Source organism: Anopheles maculipalpis, chromosome 3RL (genome assembly GCF_943734695.1).
Source record: "Anopheles maculipalpis chromosome 3RL, idAnoMacuDA_375_x, whole genome shotgun sequence".
In the NCBI taxonomy this organism is placed as follows: domain Eukaryota; kingdom Metazoa; phylum Arthropoda; class Insecta; order Diptera; family Culicidae; genus Anopheles; species Anopheles maculipalpis.
In genome coordinates, this window is record NC_064872.1 from 26941276 (window position 1) to 26968826 (window position 27551).

The 27551-nt window shown below is 43.0% G+C and overlaps 2 protein-coding genes across 2 annotated transcripts in view; both read left to right on the forward strand.

Moving 5' to 3' along the window:
* The window catches only part of LOC126565133 (uncharacterized), a 358067-nt gene that overhangs the window by 121181 nt on the left and 209335 nt on the right, over window positions 1-27551 (forward strand). The gene's annotated exons all lie outside the window — the stretch shown is intronic.
* On the forward strand, window positions 655-17952 carry LOC126565085 (sodium/potassium-transporting ATPase subunit beta-2). The gene is made up of 7 exons (XM_050222223.1): window positions 655-828; window positions 8513-8653; window positions 8721-8843; window positions 8928-9091; window positions 9159-9269; window positions 9345-9513; window positions 17820-17952. Exons 1-7 carry the CDS (start codon window positions 699-701, stop codon window positions 17921-17923), a joined length of 942 nt encoding a protein of 313 aa, XP_050078180.1. The 5' UTR covers window positions 655-698; the 3' UTR covers window positions 17924-17952.

Below are 27551 nucleotides of genomic sequence, written 5' to 3' on the forward strand. Positions count from 1 at the left end.
AGTCCGTATCGGTACATCCCGGTTTTGGGCTGATGTCCTTGCGTTGGAGTGTTGCAATCCTTTCTGACTAGTACGGTCAGAGCATTTTACAGAGCAGAATTACTAAACCCCAGTTTTTCCTCTAAGGTCCTACCTTACATTCCAAAATAATAATTTTCTATTTATATTTCTCTTTCCTTCCTGTGATTTGTCCTCCAATAATGCTTGTTGGTGATCATCGGACATTTCTGTAACGTCGATCAAACGCACTGCTCCGATCGTCCAGTTTGGGGATCAGAGAGTTCGGGTGCTGGGAACGAGTTTGCTGCTGTGTGCTGTGTGTGTGAGTGTGTGAGCGTTCGCGCGCGTGTTTGTGGATAACCAGAGAAAGCGGAAGCGGAAGAGCGAGAGCGCAGGAGAGCGTCAACGCAAAGAGTGGTTGTTTAGTTGTGGAGAGCATCGCGGAGTGGTGCATCGTATTGCAAACAGGAAAAATAAAAAGCATTGTGTACCGTGCGTGGTGCTCGAAGGATCAAAGATCGATCGATTTTTGACGAGGGCCAGTAACGTGTTCTGCGCGGGGCATAATCGGCCCAACAGCGGGTAGAGACTGCGTCCCAGTTAAAGCGAAGTGACGTGACGTCCGAGCAGGGCAAACCGACCACACTGCCAAACGTGTGTGTGCACAGCATTAGACAGCAGCAGTAACAGCAGCAACCATGGCCGACAAAAAGGTAGCCGAACAGTACTATGCCCCACCGCCCAAGCTGGGCAAATGGGAAGGATTTAGGACGTTCCTGTGGAACAGCGAAACCAGCCAATGCCTTGGCCGTACCGGATCCAGCTGGGGTAAGTGGTAGCCGTAGTAGTAGAGGTAGTAGTAGAAGTATTAGTGCACGTTGCGATACCATCCGTCATCCTGCTCTGTGTCCCTGTGTCGAAATAGGGCGCAGCCATATTGGATTGTGCTCTGCGTTTTCTCCCTTTGGAACGCTTCTGTGACTGTGGGATGTCACGAGCGGCCAGGGGAGAGAAGAGTGCCCGACAAGGGCACTAAGCTACACTCCTGTGTGATGGAAACAGCAGCGCCATCAAGTGTCCTTCCGCGTTACTAAGCGTACGGATAGAAGGAAGTACACTACCCAGTGCGAGCGCTTACCTTGGTGTTGGTGTGTCACCATACTTGGAGAGGAAAAACGCGTGGTGCTCAGAGAGAAAAATTAAAGAGGAAGAAAGTGATCCTCTCACCAGGAGGTTTTCACTCACCTGTTATACTCTCCATCGGCTCGACGTGAGAGCAGTTTGTGGAAAGCTGGTTACATAAATTTTTACTTTTCCAACAGCCGATGGTCGATTGTTCTTTGGCGCATAGTTGGCACGTACAAATCGCCTTATGGAATTATTGTGCTCGGGGAAAAAAATGGTTAAGGCGAAAGCTTAATAGATTACAACTGCTTTACGTACATATGGGGATAGTATTACGATGTAGTATGCAACAGTACTTGAAACCATGGCGGAGGAAAATTGGGAAAAATTCTTGTACAAAAAAACCTCACTAGGGAAATCAGGCCTGTAAGCACACAGCACACCCACGCACATGAGTATGAATAAATTATATTACGTAGAGGGTTGTGATGGATTATCAAACCTTGAAGTAGTTGTTCCTCTTTGATTGTTGCTAGTTTTCCAAACAAACAAACAGGAAACTAGAAGGACAACTAACAGCAGCAAAAGAAGGAACGCTTACGCAATCTTCAAAGGTGTGCCAAGTTTTTTGGAGCACTGCTCGAACGGCTGTCTATGCAGATTGTATACTCTACTGATGACTAAGGAGCCGTCAAATTGGATAGAGCTACACCAATATTTTATAGAATTTTCAAAAAAGATCGCAAAGCAGTTAAACTGTCAAACCTTATTTATTTAAACATGCTCTTCAAAGCTTTCATACGCTGCTGACAGCATACTGTATACACCCGATTGAAGTATTTCTGGACGTATTTTTAAGTGTGCCTGTGTGCCTGTGTGTGTATGTGTGTATGCTTTGAGAACGAAGGCAGTGTTATGTAACCGTCTTCACACACAGTTAGCGGCCGTCCTGACCTCCAGCGTAAAAGCTCGATTCGCATTCAACCGTCATCATCGTCGTCGTCGTGTACGTGCGACGCGCCTTGAAGGATATACGCTGTGTCAACGAGAGAAAACAAAACATCGTCTGTATAATTTTCTGCCAAAGCTTAACAATTATCGTAATACCGTATTTGACCGTGTTCAGTTTTTTTTTTTCGTCCCGATGCGGACAAGTGAAGGCGCTACGATTAGGTCGGAACGCTGGATCATTACATAAGCGGAACCGTGCGAAGTAAAATCGTTGGCAAGCTGAAATGATACCTATACAATTGTGATAATAGTATGGTTTTGATGATTTCATGCGACAGGTTTTTGTTGATGTACTTGAGCGGAGATAATAGCTTGAATGAGCTTGAACGATAATTGGATTAAATTTGGTGAGAAGAGGAAAAAAAACTTACTTTGTATCACGCTCATTAAACAGAGGTATTGTTAGTAGTAAAAAAATGCGAATTATGTAACACATCAAAACCTTCACAAAATCAAAACCTGCTTGTTTGCTCTTCGATCCTCTAACAGCGTCGTAAAAAAGTTCAGTTCTTTTCTGTGCCCTTTATTGCTAATAAAATTTTCATACGATACGACAGTATGTGATGTATGAGTAAGCAATTTAAACCAACGTCACTACACCGTACCAATGTGGTACAATGTGTTGTCGCGTGGTGAATCGCAAACCCATCGATACGAGACACCCCGTGCACCATTCCGTCTGAGACATAGTTATGCACCGCAAACATATTTGTTATTTAAATTGAAGCGAATTGAATTTCAATGCTGCCGAATGGGTTTACCCGACCGGGTATGCGAGGAACGAGACGACATGCGGTCGTCCTCTCGGGGGGAAAATTTTCTCCCCAAGAGCATACAGCATTGATGAGACAATTAAAGACGTGTTAACGTGTGTGCGTATGTATGTCAGCAAGTGCGTCGAGGAATTGGATATGGATGTATGTTGTGTGCTAGTATTGCTACTAGTGACAAAATATGACATGTGATCTTATGACAGTTGAAAGAGGAACTGTCAGAACTCGATACTAATCAATACTCCCAAGCAGCACACATTGGTAACATTAAAAAGAAGCTCTTGGTTGGAACATTTTCAAACTTCCAAAAACACGGCTACTACCTACAATGATTAAGTTACGAATCCTATTAAGTACAACGATCGATAATGGCCAATTCTCCATGCACCGCAGTTCACCTCAGCAAGCAGGTTGTAATGGAGCGTACCGACTGGTTACACAGTGTATGTATGTGTGAACCATCCAAATACCAAATTCTACCGGAGCACGAACAGTGCGCACCATAGTTGCTAAATTTAATACGTTCGTAATACTTGGTCCGATACCCCGGTAGTTCCTCAACAACAACTTGCCTCATTTTCCGCCAACAACTTGCCATGAAGACATGGCGCGGTCTTCATCGGTTCAGACGGTTTTACGACGGCATGACATGATCCCGGTGGGAATGTATGTGTGCCGCATTATGGGGGGTGGGGAGTCGTCCCAGCTTACGGTGGAACCAGGCACGTTCTATACAAAAGGGACGGAAGGGTGTTCCATGCGCCTGCGCTCTACCTATAAATAACCGTACACTTTATTTTTTCCAACAAACGATTTTTTCACCCTGAAGGTCTACGGGAGGGAAGAGTGTTGGGGCGGGTCGGGTGTGTCGTGGAGATGTTCTTGAATCATCTGAGCAAAACGAAGAAAACGTAAAGTCTCAGTTCCATCTATTTCCCCAAAGGTAGCCAAGGTGGGTGATGGATGAATTGTTTCGCAGAAGTTATAGCCCGTGCTACCGGGGTGTAGCGTTTGGTAAGATTTATCAAAGCCTGTGAAGTCTATCCACTTAACCACTCGTATCCAACCGATCGAACCGGTTTAAGGGGTATTTCAGCTCGGGAAAGGCTGAATGAGCGCTAGCCACGTGCTTGTTTACACAGTGCCATTCTACCGCAAAGGGTGGGTGAGGGTGTATCATTACGGCGTGTAGTTTGTTTTCTCCAATTGATCACCACGTTCCAGACTGCAGAAATAGGAAGGGTGAGGAACGATCAGCGATTCTGGCGAAGTCTTACCAATACAGCGGGGCTTTTTTTTTGCATCCTAACCACCCTATCGCCAGGTAATGGTTGGATACTTGGAAGAAAACGGAAAAGAGAATAAAGTCAGGCCTGATCAAACCGAAGCTGGAACCAGTTCTGCAACTCACAGATCCGTACATCTTGGCGAAAGCTTTGAACTGGTTAGCGAATGTTTGTTTGACCTCAAAACAAGTACTTGTCCCCGTACAGTCTCAACCAGACTGTACTATGTGCTATCCACCTCGGTAGAGGATGTTTTCGGGGGATTAAACTCCGACAACCATCGTCGCACACATGACGCCTTGAACCAGTTGTTAATGGTTTCTGCTAAACAAAGTTATAAATATACACATACACACTGTGCCCCTCACTCACCACTGTTTGGTATTCATTTATGCCGATCCAGAGACCTCCAACCAGGCCACAAGTCAACCGAACGTAACGGCTCACCAAAAATCGCAAGATCGCGCACGCATTGCTGACGTTTGCAAGTATGGGTGGCTGATATCCGAGTTCAAGTTGAACGCGACGGTTCACGTTAAGATGTTGAGAAGAGGACGTCCCCAAAAAGGGATAGTGTTACGTTTTTTATCCAGTTTGTTCTATTGAAGTGCACCCCTTCCTTCACTAGCGGGAGGGGTCGAGATTTTGCGAGGGAAGTCTTAATGGTTGTCTTCCTTTCTGGTAGGTTTGTTGACGTTTCGTGTTCGTGAAACAGGATATAGGTCTTATCGAAAAGAGGCATCTTTTCGCTGACATCAGGTATGGTGGGTGGCACGACTACAGGCGACCGGAAACCGGAAGAGGAGTTGTATTTAGTTCCTTTTTTTTCTTCTTTCGGATGGTTTGCAAAAAGGAGTAGGTAGCCCTTTTCACCGATTCATGCGCATTATTGGAATAGAACTCTCGATGACTATGATAAAACCGATGATGATAATGGTTGGCTGATGAGGTGATCGAATATCGGACGATAGCTTACCATCGCAAGCGAGGAAAGCCATTATCAAGATCCAGTCTGTTTGTACAGACAAACAATACACCGCTCCGCATATAGCCACGAGGGGAGGCCATTAGATATTACTCTTCGATATCTCCCTACCCTTGTCGGCCACAAAATGCAAATAGTTTATCCAGCAAAGCGCCCTGCCGGAACCATTTGATACTTCGATCATTGCTCGATAACGTCGTTCCAGAAGCGCAGAACATTTACTGATAAAAAAAAGGGTGGTTTGTCATGTCCGCCCGCTACTGCAGCTATAGACGGCAGCGCGTCAATGAATTCCATGACCTCATTCGATACCGAACCGTTCCACTTCACTTTGATGGTCGAGAGCTTGGCGAAATTTTATCAGTAAAACCCTGTCCGGCCTTAGGCAGTTGCTGTTGCTGTGGTTTCTGTTTCAGCTTTCGGCGCCCAAGCCATAACTTATTGCGGCGATCGCGGCACGCCGAACGTGACGAACGTTCTGAATGATTCTTTTGGCCCGATGATAGTTTGCTGTTGCTTGTTGGAAGTTTAATGTTCTTCGGTTTATCTATATGTGTGTGAATTTATTTTTTTTGCTGTGTAAACAAACACAAACATTGTCTTTTGGTGGGTTGTGTGGTATTGTAAACACAACACAAATTCGTTCGGATGGGAAGAAGCGAACGAACGCGACGTGCTTTGTTGTGAGTAACAGGGTTTTGGTGGAGTTTTTTGCTGCATTATCAAACAGTCTCGTGCACGGGATTCCCATCTCCAATTACTTGCTTGAGTTGAGGTTTTTTTTCTGATGACTGTTGCTAGGTTCAATACAACGCAAAGAGCTTGTTATCATACCCATGTCTAAAATGTTTGTAACATAACAAAAGAATACCAAACAAAAAAAAGTTAAAACATAATGGGGAAAACAAAACCGATCGAGATATTGTATAGACCATTATTTACTGATGACTTCCAAACAATATCTCTTTTCGAACTACCCTACGAAGTATAAGAAAAAAACACAGTAAATTCTATCCATTTTTAAACGAGTAATAGAAAATGTTGATAGCGTACTGTTTTGGGGAACAATCTTCATCGTCGTGCTCTCTGCTAGACATCTCAATTTAGCCTCTCAAATCGACTCTCCAACAACACGCAACATATCAACGGCCCCCAGGACACCAACCGCACGGAGACACACGCAACCACGGAGACAATAAAGCGTTCGGGTTCTCGGTTCAATTAATTCTATGTAGAAACAATCAATAAGCATTAATTTCAATTGATCTCCGGTGCGATATGGACGGCCATGTACTTGTTGGAGCACTTTTCAATAATCGAACCAGTTAAGCCATGCTGCCGAACCCAACCGACCGTCAATCGGTTCTACGTCATCAATCACGGGCAGGTAGAAAGTACTCAGGAACCATTCACGTGCGAACCGGTGAACCATTCAGAATGATTTATGAAGTTGGCAAGTTGATTTTATTGGATTGGAAGTTAATATTTTGTGGCATTTCGACGAGACATTTACTTCCCCGGGTGACTTTGTATCGCTATCGTAGAGAGGTGCAATTATAGGCGAAGAAATCCCTCAACTAATAACGCTTCGAGAAGTAGAGTGACAGGTTTACCTGTCACAGGGGATGTACAGTAGAAAAAAAGCTAAACCCAGACACCTCGGGGAAATTCTGTAAACATCCGGGCTAGTCTCCATATGGAGTACATTATTTCTCGCCAATTTAGTCAGAACCAATGGGAATGATAGCAATTCAAATTCCCCATCGAAGCACGTGCGTGACTTTGACAGTTGTGTTTGCGCTGTTCCTCATGATTTTGAAACCAGACAGACCGATCTACACTGTGAACAGTTCTCTCTTATACTATCACTACGCTTATTAGCACGCTTCATTTGTACACTTGTGTTGCTCAGTACACACAATCAGTCTTCTCACTTTCCCCCTACGATCGACTCGCCCCCACAGATGTCAGTTTTTGTGTGACCTTCTGTTTCTAGCGACGAGATTCCAGCTTCAGACGGCTATATAGCTGCCACATTCACGGGTGTCAAGGCGACCTCAGCCAGTTAACTAACGAGGGTAGGGGCAAAACGCAAACGCAATCGTTAAACAGTCGTCACGAGCGGGCGCCTTCGTGGTGCGCGCGTTCGTGTTAATTGCTGAATAATGATTGACGGTTATATCTTGTTGATGAAAATTGATATTTTTTTGGACAGTGTGTTGGGGAAGAAAAACGCAATGATTGGAACGCAGAACGTTCACAAAAAAGTTGACTTGGTACATGTACCAGGAATGAAACAACAATTTATTCGTTTCTACGTAACAGAGCGTTTCTACGCTGTCAGAGCCTTCACGTACATCCCATGCTTCGCTGTTAATAAGATGCTATCCTGAAGGCAACAGCTTATGCATTCTCGAGAGCCTTTACAGCTTGCTTCCCGCCCGGAGGGGGAAATTCTATTCACAAAACGTCGCGCATTCCCGGTCCCAGTTGAATAGGCTGGGAATGGCAGCGACAGCCATGATTGTGCTGTCATGGTCAGTGTTTGTGAATGCAGCAAACAAGCCTGCAGCTGTCAGGTCATGCATGCTGTACATGGTACACTTCGTTGGACGGATGTATGTGTGCCTCGACTGGATATGGGAGTGTGCGATAGAAATAAGCAACTACAGGCTGGTCCTGGAAACTTCCATTACAACTTTAGTGTCCCGGTGTGCCAAGAATGGCCGCTGGGAGTAATTTTCTTGTGTGGAGTATAAAAATGAAGGCGCACAAAGTGCATAATGGATGAGTCAGCACACCCCTTTCGGGATTAGTCGTGAAGGCTACTATCAATCAGCAGTGTTTTGGATTCAATTACGAACGCTTCTCCTAACGCAGTAGTGCTGTTTCGGAGCATTCGCATCCGATCGCAAGTCTTTGCATACTTTGTCGACACCGGTATGGGTTGCAGATGTTGTTATGATGAACTGTTGCCTTTTTTATGTGTCACACGTGGTATTAGTGACGTAAATGGTGTTAGATAGAATTTCACATGTTTCATCTCTGTCAGCCACATGCACATCCATTGGGCAGCGGTTGTGTACGAACGTTATTTATAGAAATTCACTTAAGCTGATGAAGCACAGGTTGGTGAAGAAAAACGTACGGTGGATTAGCATGACGGGCAAACATGTGCTTGCTCCATAATGCGGGTTGACGATGGTTTTTATTCTGAGCTAAATTTGCATATAATAAATATACATATTAATGTGCGTCATCGGAGAACGCACGAAATGTCAACACTAATGAAGCCTTCATTAATCGTGTGTTTTCTTGTTGATCCTTTGCAGCGAAAATCCTCTTCTTCTACGTGTGCTTCTATGCTGCCCTGATCGGATTCTTTGCCGCGATGCTGGCAGTGTTCTGGCAGACGCTAGACATGCAGATGCCCAAATATCAACTGGACAGTTCGTTGATTGGTTCGAATCCAGGTAACGGATTAGGCCGTTCTATGCCTACGACAAGTATAATGACAAAATGTTGTACTTTATCGCACAGGTCTGGGCTTCCGACCAACACCTCCAGAGTACCAGAATGTGGAGAGTTCGTTAATCTGGTACCGAGCCTCCGACAACGGAAACGTTGGCATCTGGACCAAACTTATCGATGAGTTTTTGGAGCGTAAGTAGTAGCATTTGTACTACTTTGTACAAATTTGTATTAGTAGCACGAACTGGAGCGGAACTAACCTATTCGCCATTGCAGCTTACACACTAGAGGAAGATAACCGCGTTGATTGCTCGTTCGACAATCCGCCACCGGAGGGCAAGGTTTGCAAAGTTCCTATGACTAACTGGTCTCCGTGCGTCAAGGATAACCGATACAACTTTAAGAAGAAGAGCCCGTGCATATTCTTGAAGCTCAACAAGGTAAGGTGAAGCAATGGTTATCGAAAAGATTCTCTACTAATATTGTTTGAATCGCCAATCTGCATAGATCTACAACTGGGTACCGGATATGTACAATACCTCGACCAACTTGCCGGAAAAAATGCCCGACGATCTCAAAGAGCACATCCGTGGTGAGGAAGCTCGAGGAAACAAAAACGTAAGTTACCAGTTGCTTCCATCCGGTTGATGCCATGTTGTTAATTCCTATCGGCCCGCTCTACTTCTCTTGCAGACTAATGTAGTTTGGGTTTCCTGCGCCGGTGAAAACCCTGCCGATAATGAGCACATCGGTGCTATTCAATACATCCCGCGTCGTGGATTCCCCGGATATTTCTTCCCGTACAAGAACGTTGATGGATATCTGCCACCAGTAGTAGCGGTCTATTTCGAAAAACCAAAGAGTAAGTATTTTAATAGCCATTGACGAGACGGAAAAAAGGTTTTTGCTAGCTCAATTTATTTATTCAAAGTCATTAAAGAATAGATTAAAACAAGTGTGTGTAAAACTAGTTTAAAGGCGAAAAGAAAAATGTTCGCGCCATCTTGTAAGCAACCTTAAGTTGATCGGGAATATTGACGGATCGTTTGCCTTTAATGAAAGCCGACAACCCCGGATATGTTTGAGTTGCTCGCATTGGTTTAATCGTGTAACCAAAAGCTGAAAATGTAACATAACTGGCTCTCGTTGTTATTAGCGTATTCGGGGAAGTATCGGTGGTGCGCCCTCTGGTAGTACTGGTACGAACACGTGGCGTGGTAGAAGGGAATGGGGTTATGGTGGGAAAAAGTGTGATTGTTGGTCTCGTTGACCATGTAGTAGACTGTGGCGTTGAGGAGGGCATTGTTGTTCCAGTGGAAGACGACATCGCTACGGTTGATGAGTTATTTGAAATCGGAGGCAATGAAGAAGTAGTTGTGATAGAACTGGATGAAGAAGTTGGTGTTGAGTCAGAAGAAAAATAATTGAAATCTGTGGTCATAGCTAAACTTGTCGAAAATTGTGTGTGAGTTACGGTAGAGCTAGCAGTCGTAGGAACAAGAGTGGTTGTCTCAGTTGTAGATGATGATGACGAAGTAGAAGAAGCCGTTGAAGGACTACTGGTGGTTGCAGGAACAGTAGATGAGACTGTAGTCCACTGAGATGTGGATAATGTCGACAGAGTCACTGGAGCTGTTGTAGAGCTGTCAGAGGAAGGCGTTGAAGCAGTCGCAGTGGTCGACTCAGTTGTGGATGACGTTAACGGAGTAGAAGAAGTTGTTGAAGAGCTGGTAATGGCAGGAGTTGTTGATAAGCTTACTATCACACCAGTTGAAGAAGTTGTCGGCATTATAGTGGAGGTAGGATGAGAGCTGGTGGTAGCAGGAGTTGAAGTAGAATCAGTCGTAGAGCTGGCAGGATTTGTGGCAGTCGTTGAGGTCGTCTCAGTTGTAGATGATGATGACGAAGTAGAAGAAGCCGTTGAAGGACTACTGGTGGTTGCAGGAACAGTAGATGAGACTGTAGTCCACTGAGATGTGGATAATGTCGACAGAGTCACAGGAGCTGTTGTAGAGCTGCCAGAGGAAGGCGTTGAAGCAGTCGTAGTGGTCGATTCAGTTGTGGATGACGTTAACGGAGCAGAAGAAGTTGTTGAAGAGCTGGTAATGTCAGGAGTTGTTGATAAGCTTACTATCACACCAGTTGAAGAAGTTGTCGGCATTATAGTGGAGGTAGGATGAGAGCTGGTGGTAGCAGGAGTTGAAGTAGAATCAGTCGTAGAGCTGGCAGGATTTGTGGCAGTCGTTGAGGTCGTCTCAGTTGTAGATGATGATGACGAAGTAGAAGAAGCCGTTGAAGGACTACTGGTGGTTGCAGGAACAGTAGATGGGACTGTTGTCCACTGAGATGTGGATAATGTCGACAGAGTCACAGGAGCTGTTGTAGAGCTGCCAGAGGAAGGCGTTGAAGCAGTCGTAGTGGTCGATTCAGTTGTGGATGACGTTAACGGAGTAGAAGAAGTTGTTGAAGAGCTGGTAATGGCAGGAGTTGTTGATAAGCTTACTATCACACCAGTTGAAGAAGTTGTCGGCATTATAGTGGAGGTAGGATGAGAGCTGGTGGTAGCAGGAGTTGAAGTAGAATCAGTCGTAGAGCTGGCAGGATTTGTGGCAGTCGTTGAGGTCGTCTCAGTTGTAGATGATGATGACGAAGTAGAAGAAGCCGTTGAAGGACTACTGGTGGTTGCAGGAACAGTAGATGGGACTGTTGTCCACTGAGATGTGGATAATGTCGACAGAGTCACAGGAGCTGTTGTAGAGCTGCCAGAGGAAGGCGTTGAAGCAGTCGTAGTGGTCGATTCAGTTGTGGATGACGTTAACGGAGTAGAAGAAGTTGTTGAAGAGCTGGTAATGGCAGGAGTTGTTGATAAGCTTACTATCACACCAGTTGAAGAAGTTGTCGGCATTATAGTGGAGGTAGGATGAGAGCTGGTGGTAGCAGGAGTTGAAGTAGAATCAGTCGTAGAGCTGGCAGGATTTGTGGCAGTCGTTGAGGTCGTCTCAGTTGTAGATGATGATGACGAAGTAGAAGAAGCCGTTGAAGGACTACTGGTGGTTGCAGGAACAGTAGATGGGACTGTTGTCCACTGAGATGTGGATAATGTCGACAGAGTCACAGGAGCTGTTGTAGAGCTGCCAGAGGAAGGCGTTGAAGCAGTCGTAGTGGTCGATTCAGTTGTGGATGACGTTAACGGAGTAGAAGAAGTTGTTGAAGAGCTGGTAATGGCAGGAGTTGTTGATAAGCTTACTATCACACCAGTTGAAGAAGTTGTCGGCATTATAGTGGAGGTAGGATGAGAGCTGGTGGTAGCAGGAGTTGAAGTAGAATCAGTCGTAGAGCTGGCAGGATTTGTGGCAGTCGTTGAGCTTGTCTCAGTTGTAGATGATGATGACGACGTAGAAGAAGCCGTTGAAGGACTACTGATGGTTGCAGGAACAGTAGATGAGACTGTAGTCCACTGAGATGTGGATAATGTCGACAGAGTCACAGAAGCTGTTGTAGAGCTGCCAGAGGAAGGCGTTGAAGCAGTCGTAGTGGTCGATTCAGTTGTGGATGACGTTAACGGAGTAGAAGAAGTTGTTGAAGAGCTGGTAATGGCAGGAGTTGTTGATAAGCTTACTATCACACCAGTTGAAGAAGTTGTCGGCATTATAGTGGAGGTAGGATGAGAGCTGGTGGTAGCAGGAGTTGAAGTAGAATCAGTCGTAGAGCTAGCAGGATTCGTGGTAGTCGTTGAGGTCGTCTCAGTTGTAGATGATGATGACGACGTAGAAGAAGCCGTTGAAGGACTACTGGTGGTTGCAGGAACAGTAGATGAGACTGTAGTCCATTGAGATGTGGATAATGTCGACAGAGTCACAGGAGCTGTTGTAGAGCTGTCAGAGGAAGGCGATGAAGCAGTCGTAGTGGTCGACTCAGTTGTGGATGACGTTAACGGAGTAGAAGAAGTTGTTGAAGAGCTGGTAATGGCAGGAGTTGTTGATAAGCTTACTATCACACCAGTTGAAGAAGTTGTTGGCATTATAGTGGAGGTAGGATGAGAGCTGGTGGTAGCAGGAGTTGAAGTAGAATCAGTCGTAGAGCTGGAAGGATTTGTGGCAGTCGTTGAGGTCGTCTCAGTTGTAGATGATGATGACGAAGTAGAAGAAGCCGTTGAAGGACTACTGGTGGTTGCAGGAACAGTAGATGGGACTGTTGTCCACTGAGATGTGGATAATGTCGACAGAGTCACAGAAGCTGTTGTAGAGCTGCCAGAGGAAGGCGTTGAAGCAGTCGTAGTGGTCGATTCAGTTATGGATGACGTTAACGGAGTAGAAGAAGTTGTTGAAGAGCTGGTAATGGCAGGAGTTGTTGATAAGCTTACTATCACACCAGTTGAAGAAGTTGTCGGCATTATAGTGGAGGTAGGATGAGAGCTGGTGGTAGCAGGAGTTGAAGTAGAATCAGTCGTAGAGCTGGCAGGATTTGTGGCAGTCGTTGAGCTTGTCTCAGTTGTAGATGATGATGACGACGTAGAAGAAGCCGTTGAAGGACTACTGATGGTTGCAGGAACAGTAGATGAGACTGTAGTCCACTGAGATGTGGATAATGTCGACAGAGTCACAGAAGCTGTTGTAGAGCTGCCAGAGGAAGGCGTTGAAGCAGTCGTAGTGGTCGATTCAGTTGTGGATGACGTTAACGGAGTAGAAGAAGTTGTTGAAGAGCTGGTAATGGCAGGAGTTGTTGATAAGCTTACTATCACACCAGTTGAAGAAGTTGTCGGCATTATAGTGGAGGTAGGATGAGAGCTGGTGGTAGCAGGAGTTGAAGTAGAATCAGTCGTAGAGCTGGCAGGATTCGTGGCAGTCGTTGAGGTCGTCTCAGTTGTAGATGATGATGACGACGTAGAAGAAGCCGTTGAAGGACTACTGGTGGTTGCAGGAACAGTAGATGAGACTGTAGTCCACTGAGATGAAGATAATGTCGACAGAGTCACAGGAGCTGTTGTAGAGCTGCCAGAGGAAGGCGTTGAAGCAGTCGTAGTGATCGATTCAGTTGTGGATGACGTTAACGGAGTAGAAGAAGTTGTTGAAGAGCTGGTAATGGCAGGAGTTGTTGATAAGCTTACTATCACACCAGTTGAAGAAGTTGTCGGCGTTATAGTGGAGGTAGGATGAGAGCTGGTGGTAGCAGGAGTTGAAGTAGAATCAGTCGTAGAGCTGGCAGGATTTGTGGCAGTCGTTGAGGTCGTCTCAGTTGTAGATGATGATGACGAAGTAGAAGAAGCCGTTGAAGGACTACTGGTGGTTGCAGGAACAGTAGATGGGACTGTTGTCCACTGAGATGTGGATAATGTCGACAGAGTCACAGGAGCTGTTGTAGAGCTGCCAGAGGAAGGCGTTGAAGCAGTCGTAGTGGTCGATTCAGTTGTGGATGACGTTAACGGAGTAGAAGAAGTTGTTGAAGAGCTGGTAATGGCAGGAGTTGTTGATAAGCTTACTATCACACCAGTTGAAGAAGTTGTCGGCATTATAGTGGAGGTAGGATGAGAGCTGGTGGTAGCAGGAGTTGAAGTAGAATCAGTCGTAGAGCTGGCAGGATTTGTGGCAGTCGTTGAGCTTGTCTCAGTTGTAGATGATGATGACGACGTAGAAGAAGCCGTTGAAGGACTACTGATGGTTGCAGGAACAGTAGATGAGACTGTAGTCCACTGAGATGTGGATAATGTCGACAGAGTCACAGGAGCTGTTGTAGAGTTGCCAGAGGAAGGCGTTGAAGCAGTCGTAGTGATCGATTCAGTTGTGGATGACGTTAACGGAGTAGAAGAAGTTGTTGAAGAGCTGGTAATGGCAGGAGTTGTTGATAAGCTTACTATCACACCAGTTGAAGAAGTCGTCGGCATTATAGTGGAGGTAGGATGAGAGCTGGTGGTAGCAGGAGTTGAAGTAGAATCAGTCGTAGAGCTGGCAGGATTTGTGGCAGTCGTTGAGGTCGTCTCAGTTGTAGATGATGATGACGAAGTAGAAGAGGTCGTTGAAGGACTACTGGTGGTTGCAGGAACAGTAGATGAGACTGTAGTCCACTGAGATGAAGATAATGTCGACAGAGTCACAGGAGCTGTTGTAGAGCTGCCAGAGGACGGCGTTGAAGCAGTCGTAGTGGTCGATTTAGTTGTGGATGACGTTAACGGAATAGAAGAAGTTGTTGAAGAGCTGGTAATGGCAGGAGTTGTTGATAAGCTTACTATCACACCAGTTGAAGAAGTTGTCGGCATTATAGTGGAGGTAGGATGAGAGCTGGTGGTAGCAGGAGTTGAAGTAGAATCAGTCGTAGAGCTGGCAGGATTCGTGGCAGTCGTTGAGGTCGTCTCAGTTGTAGATGATGATGACGACGTAGAAGAAGCCGTTGAAGGACTACTGGTGGTTGCAGGAACAGTAGATGAGACTGTAGTCCACTGAGATGAAGATAATGTCGACAGAGTCACAGGAGCTGTTGTAGAGCTGTCAGAGGAAGGCGATGAAGCAGTCGTAGTGGTCGACTCAGTTGTGGATGACGTTAACGGAGTAGAAGAAGTTGTTGAAGAGCTGGTAATGGCAGGAGTTGTTGATAAGCTTACTATCACACCAGTTGAAGAAGTTGTTGGCATTATAGTGGAGGTAGGATGAGAGCTGGTGGTAGCAGGAGTTGAAGTAGAATCAGTCGTGGAGCTGGCAGGATTTGTGGCAGTCGTTGAGGTCGTCTCAGTTGTAGATGATGATGACGACGTAGAAGAAGCCGTTGAAGGACTACTGGTGGTTGCAGGAACAGTAGATGAGACTGTAGTCCACTGAGATGAAGATAATGTCGACAGAGTCACTGGAGCTGTTGTAGAGCTGCCAGAGGAAGGCGTTGAAGCAGTCGTAGTGATCGATTCAGTTGTGGATGACGTTAACGGAGTAGAAGAAGTTGTTGAAGAGCTGGTAATGGCAGGAGTTGTTGATAAGCTTACTATCACACCAGTTGAAGAAGTTGTCGGCATTATAGTGGAGGTAGGATGAGAGCTGGTGGTAGCAGGAGTTGAAGTAGAATCAGTCGTAGAGCTGGCAGGATTTGTGGCAGTCGTTGAGGTCGTCTCAGTTGTAGATGATGATGACGAAGTAGAAGAGGTCGTTGAAGGACTACTGGTGGTTGCAGGAACAGTAGATGAGACTGTAGTCCACTGAGATGAAGATAATGTCGACAGAGTCACTGGAGCTGTTGTAGAGCTGCCAGAGGACGGCGTTGAAGCAGTCGTAGTGGTCGATTTAGTTGTGGATGACGTTAACGGAATAGAAGAAGTTGTTGAAGAGCTGGTAATGGCAGGAGTTGTTGATAAGCTTACTATCACACCAGTTGAAGAAGTTGTCGGCATTATAGTGGAGGTAGGATGAGAGCTGGTGGTAGCAGGAGTTGAAGTAGAATCAGTTGTAGAGCTGGCAGGATTTGTGGCAGTCGTTGAGGTCGTCTCAGTTGTAGATGATGATGACGACGTAGAAGAAGCCGTTGAAGGACTACTGGTGGTTGCAGGAACAGTAGATGAGACTGTAGTCCACTGAGATGAAGATAATGTCGACAGAGTCACAGGAGCTGTTGTAGAGCTGTCAGAGGAAGGCGATGAAGCAGTCGTAGTGGTCGACTCAGTTGTGGATGACGTTAACGGAGTAGAAGAAGTTGTTGAAGAGCTGGTAATGGCAGGAGTTGTTGATAAGCTTACTATCACACCAGTTGAAGAACTTGTTGGCATAATGGTTGAGCTACCATGAGAGCTGGTTGGACCAGGCGTTGTTAAGGAATCAGGGGTTGACTTTGTGGAGGGTGATGTTGAAATAGTAGATGAATCAGTTGTAGAGCTGCTTGTAGTAAGAGTTGTAGAAAAAGTACTTGGGGATCCAGTTGCGGATGATGTCGACACAGTAGAAGAAACAGTTGAAGAGCTGCTCGTAGTAGGAGTTGTAGAATGAACAGTGGTCGACTGAGTAGAGGATGATGTTGGCAGTGTTGAAGCACTAGACGTAGACATCGTTGTAGAAGATGCGGTGGTTGACTGCGTTGTTGACTGAGTAGAAGAAGCTGGTGTTGCACTGGTAGTACCAGAATTGGTGGACGATGCAGTTGTCGACGTAATTGCCGGTGTTGTAGGCATAGTTACAGTTGTGGTTGGAGACGGTGAACATTTCACAATAACCTCCACATTACTTCCTACTATAAATGATCTTTTAAGATCCTTGATTTCGATCGTCACATGCAGTTGCCCAATTCCTCCACGTACAAGCTTCACAGCCAACTCCGTATTGTACCTGTGAGGTGGTGCTTCGACTCGAATGTACATTATCTGATTTGGAAGAGGCTGTTAATCGCATGGGAAGGTTTTAACATCATCGTAGGGATTCCATTTTCTATAAGATAATAACTTTGCCAAACTCACATTATCGAACGTAAATACGACCGGATTGCGCAAGCCTTTAAGAATTCGTTTTTTGTAGCATATTTCCTGCTGCACATCGGGCGTCCCGAACGTAACCACATTCGCACTAACACACGTACAGTACACGCACAGCAGGACCGCGGAAGAAAGTAGATACAATTGCATGATCGTTACTTCTTGCCTTGACCGTAACCGACTAAAGACTGAACGACCTCGTTGAAATGGTTTTATCGTTTCGTTCCCCAAAAACTACAACATAACTGTGCAAACCGGTTTTTGCACCACAAAAAAGAACCACACAACTGCAACAGGAATTGCATTCTTGAGCGGATGGAAAGTTATGCACTTTTATGTGGATGCAACTGATACCGTTATGCGAAAGGAACTGTGTTAATGAAACCGGTTTCGGACAATTTTTGGCAACAAAACCGGTTAGTTGGCTTATGAAATACGGCCTTTTACTTTTCAGGGATTTTTAATTTCGCGAGTTCAAGGTTTACGCTCCTACCATGCGATGATTTGAGGTTGGCATGATTTGAGCCATATGCTGTTTACGGGTTTTGTGTTTTCGTTTGAATTCTTCATAACCGTTTTTGGTGAAGAAACACGTGCCACTTCTAGTGCATACATTTAGGCGTAAAGAAGAATTTAATTTGTTTTAAATAAATACTACACGCAAGAATATTCTCTAGCGTATTTTACAACGATAAATATTTTAATTCGTCCTTTCTTTCCTTACCTTGCAGCTGGCGTGCTCATCAACATCGAGTGCAAAGCCTGGGCCCGCAACATCATGTACGATCGGGCTGAGCGAAGAGGGTCCGTTCACTTCGAGCTGATGATCGATTAAATCGGTGGCTCGATCGTAACAGTTTGAAGCAGCGAATACCACCAGCGGGTCATTTCGCGCACATTTCGCCGGGCGCACGTGTTATCATCGTTTTTTTGTAGGGAGCAGAGTAGGGCGCAATCGAACTCCGACCGTCGGTAAGCGCGCGCACCATTGAGAGAGAGAGAGAGAGAGAAAGAGAGAGAGCGAGACAGAGAAGGCAGAAGGCACAAAGCAGGCCTAGAAGTATCGAGTATGAGTTTACGCTAGCGTTAGGACAACCGCCGAACAAGCAGCAGCCGCAGCAGCAGCAGAAGCAGCAACAGCAACATGTAGTACGCAAGCAGTCACATGGTACTGATTTTGTTCGAGAGGACGATCGTCGAAATTAAAGTTGGAGGAAGAGCATACGATAAAAAAAAAGAGTGGAATCCAACTGACGAGCCTCATACAGAAAATTAGCGAGCAGGATGAGAGGGCGCAAAATCAAGAGGGCATAAATATAAACAATGCAAACAGAAAAAAAACCCACATTGTAGTAGTCGAGACGAGTCGAATGTGTGTGGTGGCGTAATCGTTTGAATCATTTGGCTAGGCATTTTATACTTTTCCTTGTACTTCAGCTACTATCGGTTGGTGAAGATTGTTGTATGATTTTGTTATTGCAATAGTATACATAATACCCACGTTAAAGCAAAACAAAAAAGCAAAAAAGAAACTAATAATAAAAAAACGTAAAAGGATTTAAGACCATCGTAATAACTGTAGGTAAGTTGTACAGCTAATTGCAAAAAAAAAGAAACAAACAGAACAAAGCAAAAGCAAACAAATAAAAGAAAACTCTCCCCCCCAACCGGAGGCATTCCGCTCTCTGCTTCAGTAAGGCAGGGGAGGCTTACAGAAAAAAAAACACCCTTAAAAAACCCCTGACCGACACCGATTCTGCGCGTACTGTGCGCGGTAGTGAAGGAGAGCGAATGTGTTCTTTAGGTGCAACAGGCTAGACATAGTGTATAACAGACACACAACTTTCCGTATAACTCTCTCCACCATTTAACATACACTGCTCCCACTTAACACAGCATAGCATGATGATCTCTGGCAAAACAGCAAAACATAGTACTAGGACTAAATGGAATATAGCCAATGGTCAGCGCAAACCGAGAACCGACAGATTATGCGATAGAATTGGGGCTGAGGTTCCGACAATGATTCACCCCGAAGAAAAAAAAAAACAGAAAGGTTTCGGTTCGGCTACTCCATTTGCATCTGTGTCGTGTCGATTCGCTTTTCGAGCCTCTCCGAACAAAAAAATATAGTCTGCAAATTGTAGATCTCTAGTTTGAAGAATTCAGAATTCAACAGGCCCGTCGTACATACAGCAAAATGAGCATCAACCTACCAAATGGAGCAATGTAGTTTGTATCACACACACATGCTAAACTTTCTTCTCGTGCCGTACTCACAAACAAACACACAAACACACATACACATATACACACTGTGCAGTGGTCACAGTGGCCGTAGGGCCACACACTCCCGTTTTTCTCAAAAACACAACATGTACGATTGTACTCACTAGGCAGCAGCTAATGGAGAATAAAATAAATTAATAAAACACACTCAAAAAAAAAAAAAAATCCATAAAACGACAACAAAATGGACGATTTCTTTCCTCTTGATGGCATACTCGTAGTGCTATCGTCAAACTTTGTAAGCGAATGAGCGTAATTACTGCGGCGTGTATTGTAGTAAGTAGCGGTTAAAGGAAAATGGGGAGTAGTTCCGTAATATCGACACTCATGTGCGCTTTGTTTGATTTCGTGCAGCTGTCCGAGCTGGGGTCATGCTGAATCTTGCGGATAAAAGAAAACAAAAACAAAAGGAAAGGTAATAAAAACCAAAAGTATAAATGGGCCTCTTTCTACTCTTATCACTCACTGCCCAACAAACATGAATAAGTTAAAAAGAGAAAAAAAAACGAACGAATGAAATAATAAAACACGAGAACAAAAAACAATGAAATCGAAAACCCTTACATTGATGAAAAAACACACATACACACACACACACACACACAAAACGAAACGTGAATATCGTTGTGTGATGTAAAGTTTATAGAACAAATGAAAATGACAAACTACAAATTACTAACTAAACCGAACAACGGTGCGATGAAGGAATGTTAAACAGCATAGTAAAATCGGAAGGATAGTTTGGAGCGTGGAAACGCCATCAGTTAATTCGTTGTATAAAGAATAAAAAACACACATACACAAACGGAAAGCAAGAACAAAAAAGATCTAAAGCTAGAAATCTGCAGTATGGAAAACAAACCGTAGCAAAAAGAAGTTATTAAAAAACACAACTATAAAGCGCGAAACTAGTGTTACAAAAGGGAGAAAACAAAGAAACAATGATGTCGATGAAAGATGAAGAAAGACGACAATGCTTTAACGTGTTAGTTCAAGATGTGGGGCCTGTTTTGTGTTCGTTGTGGTTGTTATTATAGTCGCCATTTTTTAATGATATAAGTATACTCGACACTCGAACGTGCACTAAGCGCAGTTATGTTTCAGACAAGTGTGGCCATGACAGCTGAACATCATTTGTGATGTTTATCTTCCTAGATTGAAATCTCTTTCACTTCAAGAAAAAAAGGCTTTCGATGTTGGCATGCTCAGCCTTACCCATGGTTCGGTCTAAATGTTTACGGTCCGATTCTGCCACATGTTTGAGCAGCTGTTTTTAGGAAATATCGGGCACGAAAATTGGCCTCTCTGTAGCACAGCGCCGTAGCTTTCTGCCACGCCGAAAATCTTTGCGAATGACGTGTGCGTTTGTGTGTGTGTGTGTGTGATTTGTTGTGTAAATGGCTGCATTGTTTGTCAAGCTTAAGCTGCATCAGCAAGCTAGGTTAGGGTTATGTTTTCACAATAAAACAGTGTAACGAAAGTGTTTAAACGATTATCCCCCGTTGTCAGTTGTTTTGGTGTTTTCTATTCTGCCAGCATAGATAGCTGGATACGGTAGGATGCATAATCTGTTGCTTGCTACTATTTGCAGTTTATAATCGAATATTCGATTCTTCAGAAACGTATAACAATCGAACTATTTATGTTACACAAAAAAGAGATGCAAAGCCAAATGGCTAACATCAAACAAATTCAGAACAAAATAAATTTTGAACAACAATAGCACACAAGCAAAACCATACAGTCCAACACACATACACACATACGCCTAGGAGCACAGCGAAAAGGTGTTGAAGTAAGAGGAGTACTAATAGAACGTAAATACTTTTTTTATTGTGAGCTTGAGGACATCTGTGTAGGACACACTTGAATACGAAAAAAAAAAACAATTTAAACGAGTTATAAGTATTTTTATTATCAAATGTAAAAGTATAACAAATCGATCGATCGAATTGAAGTAAATACACATTGTCACAAGCATTCGCAGGATCACTCACGCACGCGCGTTCTCCCCGTGGAAGCCATTTTATTTTAGGTAGTATAACAGTGAGTAAGCAGCGAAGCGTTCTAAAGCGAATTATTTATTTAGTATAGGCATTTAAATCTCGTGTTTTTGTGTGTGTGTGTGTGTGTGCGCGCACGTGCATTCTTGTTAAGTTTACCGGTGTGACATTTAATGGCCACTAATACACACACACACCCCCCCTGTTTTTCGTCACTCGTGCCCTCGTTGTCGTCGATCGTTCGTGTTTGTACGCGCGGCACACTGCACGCATATACGCATATATAAATATATAGATATTATATGTTTTCACTGCAAAGGAGATGGTTAATAGGTGATTGCATTTCTTTTTTGGGTTTCCATTTTTCTTATGCATCGGCTGCGACTGCGAAACGTAAATCCTTGCATCTGCCCTTCCCTATGATTCTGTGCATTCTAGAAGCCCTATACATGGAGAGCCTGTGTAGCTGTTGCGCGAGAAGTCGTTAAGAGAGAGAAAAAAGAAGAGGCAACAAAAACATACAAAAGAAAACAACATTAAAAAACAGAATATAGCGCTAAATTTTAATTAACATTAACGTTACAAAATGGTAAAAAAAGAATAAGACACAGACGCAAAACCCGCAGGAGGGCTAGAAATCTCTAACTGTAGTGCAAGAGATGCTGAGGCAGAAAAGCAAAATCTATTGTTAGTCGAGAATATTTACTAGGATACCGATGAGTTGATGGCATAAGTGAAGTAAAACAAAACAACCACACAAATATACACAATCTACACAACGCATTCATCCAAGACACAGATGATAATGAATAAAACCTTCTAGAAATAAACAAACAAACAAAAAACATGTCGTTGAATAATAAAAACGTAAAGGTAATAATTAAAAAAAGAAAAACAAACAGAAATCATGCGGTAGTACAGAAGCAAACAGAAAAACACAACAGCTGCGGACATCTTTAATTGCGAAAATACAAATACACAAACACACCCGAGCACACGCCTCAACCGTGTGGCGCACACGACCATTTACTCGCCACATACATATATACACGAGCACTTACACAGAGCCCAAACACGAACAAATTACACACATACATTAGTTTAAATACCTGTCGCGAGGATAGTGTCGCTTTTCGAGATCTGTGGATTAAAGAAAGGGAAAGAGAAAGAAGGTAAAATAATACAAATCATGCAGAACGAGTATGTTCTGCTAAGACAAAAAAAAATAAGACAACAACACCCAATACCACATAACTTAATACTATAAACTATAAAACAAAAGAAAGCCCAATAAATTGCAAGAAGAATGATAAACAAAATAAGAAAGAAACAAAACAAACTGTTAGAAATTCGAGTAACAAACAAAAAAAAACAAAGAGAAAAATAAATAAAAAAAAAGATATGAACATGATCGAAACGCTTTGAGCGAGTGAGCGTTTGTGAGTGCAGCTTTTAGTTTCTTTTCAAACAGACACAACAAAAACACACACTTTAATGGGGAAGCCATGCGTGGAATAGGAAAGATTGAGGAAACTAGTGTGCGACAAGTAGTGGAATAGATAATAAAAGACAGAATGAAAGATAGACAAAAAATATAAAAGAAACTTGCTACTCGAAAGAAGGCTATTGAAGATCTATTTGAGACAGACCACCCACCACATTAATAACACAAGAAGTAATCGAATTCGGGGAAAGATGAAATAGGTAAACGAAGGAAAGCAACAAAAAAAAAACGAAACAAGTATAAACAATTGAGCGAACAAGGTAAAATATTTTTTTCTGTTAGTATGCAACACGCAACACGAGATTGAGCGATTGGAAATGGCCGATGGCTTTGTGCAAGAGCAGATGGTAAGGAATGGTTAGATTAAGAGGGGTCAAGATTCGATCGGAAAAGGTTTGATTTAGGATGTAACGTTTTGGAAGGAGATAGTACGAAAGTGCACGATCAGAAACGTAGTGATGGAGGGGAAAGAAAATCACATCACAGAGTGGTCGCAGTGGTAGTGGGCGGAAGTGGAAGTGGGAGAAGAGCGGGCCGGCTGAAAATGGAATGTAAAGCTATTAAATCTTTTTAATAAACCAATTATTGAAATAAAGAAGAAAAGTCCGTAGCGACACACATCTCTGGATTTTGTACGGCTGTCGATGATTTTCAGGTGATATGGGCAGGGAAGGGATGGACGTTGGGCCGTGTGCTTTTCTTTGTTGAAGAAGTAATTAATTTTTTTTTTCATTTATAAAGGACGGCCAGGCCGTATTGCTATAATAAATAAATTTATCCGAAAAAAACTATTCGAAAGAAATAACATTACGATGTTAACGCTTCCTTAAAATTTCTCATGGTTAATGCAACGTTTATATTTTCTTCAAATTAATCCAACCATGTTTTACCACACTTACAACACTCTGTGCATCCTTTGGCGTTTTCGCACAGTCTCTCTCTCTCTCTCTCACTCTCTCTCTCTCTCTCTCTCTCTCTCTCTCTCTCTCTCCGACACATATTCCAACATTATGTGCCGTGACAGCGGCTATCGGCGTAAACATGATTTGTTCACAACAGGGAGTTATCTAGAGACATTTATTGAAAAAATGTTTATATGGAACGGCGGATAATCTGCGTAATTTAATATAATTTTAAGTTTATGTCACCGTATGCCCAAATATTACTTTAAAAAGTTTCATATTTTAAGGCAATGCTGCATAATTTTTCTTTGTTGAGTCGTTTTTAATCCAATCAACATTAAGTAATTAATTGTTTGTTTAAATTTTAGGAGATATTAAGCTTATGTACTGTTTAAAACGAGAGTATTTAATTTGGTCAAAACTGCGACAACAAATTATTTTTGCTGCATGAAATGTAATTTTGCCGCATGGGAATTTTATACCACGAACCGGTTCTCCCAAGAAACAAACCTTTTATGGATTGTGAAATCGGTTAGAAAACGATTTTTCCGTATCTGCTTGGAATGTTCCGAATGTTACAAAAATGTGATTTTTGTAAAAACTATCGTTATACTTCGATATAAAACCTCCAGTACTGGAACCGTACACCCGTCAAGGATGGAAATGAGTTGGAGGGGAAGGTACAAACTTTTCGAAAAAAAAGTTAATCGATCGACAGGCTGAGGACATGCCTCGTACGGATTTGACGGATTCATTTGCAACCAAAAAAAAAAAAAAAATGCAACACAAATCAGGCACACAAGAAATATTCAACAAGCAATACGAATATGCGTTGGAAGAGGCGCTCATTCATACGTATTTAATTTTCGAGTAACAAATCTGCATTACACAAAGCGAAATCATTAATCTGTCCATTTTATCTGTGATCCACGCAATCAAAGTGGACTCAATCTTCACATTCCGATGCGTTGCTGAGCGAGGATGCCTAAAAATCGGGACTCAGCACAACGTTTATGCTGGAAATCCCCCGAATATTGGCTCCATTGCCACAACGTAACCGTGCCTTCGGATGTTTGCACCAAAGTTTGCGGCAAATGTTGGTCGACAGACTTCCAGACTCCGAAGTGGTTATGGCATCGCCTTCCACGGATTGGTGATGGATTTGGAAAAACGTCACCAGCTATAGGCTTTCATCCGAACAACGCTCGATGCTGTATCTGCTGACCGATTCATGGATACCGATTCATCCTGCTGACAGGATGAATCGGTCTCCTTCAGCCTGCTCAGCCTGAAATTCTGAAGCACAAGTTTGACCCGTGCGCTAGGGTATCTAGTGCTTGGAGCATACTGATGTAGATTATTGAAGCCATCGTCCCAAACCAAAATCTCAACTTCTCTTCCCTCCTCTTGCCTATTTCATGTCCCTGTTGGAAACTTTATAAGGTTCCCAACGCCCTGTCAGTTAGGAGGCACGAATAAGAACAGAAGAGATAAGAAGGATCAGAAAAGGGCAGGACGAGCCTGTCCCGGGATCAGTTAGGGAACGATCGATTGAATCGAAAACTAATCACGAGCGGATAAAGATCGGAAAACTAATATAAGCGCGCGCGAACAGTGACCTAATTTTTTGGCTCTTTATTGTATCTCAAAAGCTTAGTAATAAAAAAAAGTTCAGCTACACTGAAAAGGCAAAAGAAGCCGCTCGTTTTCTAACAAGTCCCATTAACGTAAGTAAGAGGTTTCCCATCCTACATTTGTTTGCAAACTACGTCATTCAAATTATTGGAAACAACAATGCTGTGATTGATGAAAATATCCTTAAATGGTCTTTGTAAAACCTGTACGTCGTCCCTACATGTACCCCACTTTTCTTTTGTAAAGCAGTTTTTTTTTTATTATTCACAAAGAACGGTTGTATTTCTTAGTAAAGAAGTTTTTAAGTTGTATTCAATAAACAATGTTTTAAAATCATCTGTCCATTTTATCATCAAATTTAAAGTTTGATTTCAATAAATAAAAGTAATAATTTTCTACATATTTAAGCAAAGCCTAATAAAACTTCAACGATGTGAAAATCGTAAGGGCTTTTTCTAACTCCTAGCGCATCGTTCAAAATATGACATACATATGATCTTGAAAAAAAAAAAAGAATATGTTTCCATCAGTATGTAATAAGCATAGTTTCAGGAGTTTTGAAGTATGCTGCAGTAAATAAATTTCTCTGGAAGCATGTAATAAATAAATTTAGAACAAATAATGAGGTTTCCTTGCTACATTGCGATAACCATATTGTTTGTCTGTGCTCAGGACTACGCGTTATAATAATAATACAAGTTAAAATAGATCTTCCTTCCTGATTATTTTTAGAAAATAAAATAAGGTAATGACTTACGTTTTCTGCATAACTACTTAGCATAGCTCAAACATCTCGTTGTGCTTAACAATAGTGTTGTTTCTACCTGCAAATAGTACACCAAACGTCCCGCCAAACGAACGAAAAATAAAACGCAGCACACACAAAACCAACAAACGGAGGCAACCTATTAAAATACTCCGTTTCTGAATAAAAACGCCAAAGGAAAAACAAAGCCCTAAGCGTTATCTTTCGCCATTCCCACCCACCGACCCGACATCGTGCAGTCATCTGAACGTTTTCCCCATCGGCAGAACAGCATCCATCCAGGTAGTAATTACCAACATTCTCGCAATGAACGCAATCTTTCGCCCTATCTCCAGCACCATCAAAGACAAACGAACCCCAAACGGTGTCGGAGGGTAGAGAAAAAAAAAGACTCGAGTATTTTCTTTCATTCTGCACTGGTCACTTTTTGCTGTTAGTTTGCTGAGAACCGTGGCGATATGTTTTCATCAACCTTTTGGCCTTTGCTTGCAATCCAGTGGCATGAGTTTGCTGGCTTCCTTGCCGTAAGCAACGAAGACAGGCGGAATCGGCGCAGCATATGCATCGAATGAAATCATTAATATTTTATTGAAAGCATATTTGTACCAATGTTTGTAGGTGCGAGGATGTAAGCGAGAAAGGCACAGGAAGTATGAAAGCTATTGCTAATGTATGCAGTGCTTTAGAGATTTATGCTCGTTGAGCTGCCGCATGTACGATTCGGTTTTGCCGCGTGGCAAAACACGACCATAGGATAAATAGCACAACTCGTAAGTATTTGCTCACCGTCGGCCAGGTAAATACCGCCGATGATTATCTCGTCTGGCAGATGGAGAAATAATCCTTCCTTAGTGTGGTTTTGTGTGTGGTGATGCTCCAGTTTTGTGCTATTTTTTTGCCCAGAACACTCGAGGTGAAATAACTTACCACTAGACTGGACAAAGTGTGTGTTTGTGTGTGCTATGCTATGCGAGAAAGATCTTTCATTTTTACATGCCAACTAAAAAAAATTCTTAGGTTGTTTGTTGGGGTCATTGTTTTAATTTATATTCCATTCGTCATGCCAAATAGTAGCGTTTTTATTTTTAATTTCTATTTCAATTCTAAATGCAGTGGTCATCACGAGTGAAGCCTTTTCAGTGAAGCTTCTTTCCATTCACTGTGAGCTAGAAAAGCAATTCTTTTCATCTGTACCGAGAGATAATATTTGTGTTTTTCTCTGCAAAGTCACCTATGCAATGGGCAGTTTTTCGTAGAAGATCATAAAGAAACTTTTGATCTTTAACGAACATTGAAAAGGATTCTGGTACGGGATTTTTTTTAAATTCTCGTGACAAGATTCATTAAAACATCGTTTATATACG

Coding starts and splice junctions, on each gene's coding strand:
- LOC126565085 (XM_050222223.1), top strand. CDS start 699: ATGGCCGACAAAAAGGTAGCCGAACAGTACTATGCCCCACCGCCCAAG. Junction 829..8,512: donor CCGTACCGGATCCAGCTGGG/GTAAGTGGTAGC, acceptor GATCCTTTGCAG/CGAAAATCCTCTTCTTCTAC. Junction 8,654..8,720: donor GTTGATTGGTTCGAATCCAG/GTAACGGATTAG, acceptor TTTATCGCACAG/GTCTGGGCTTCCGACCAACA.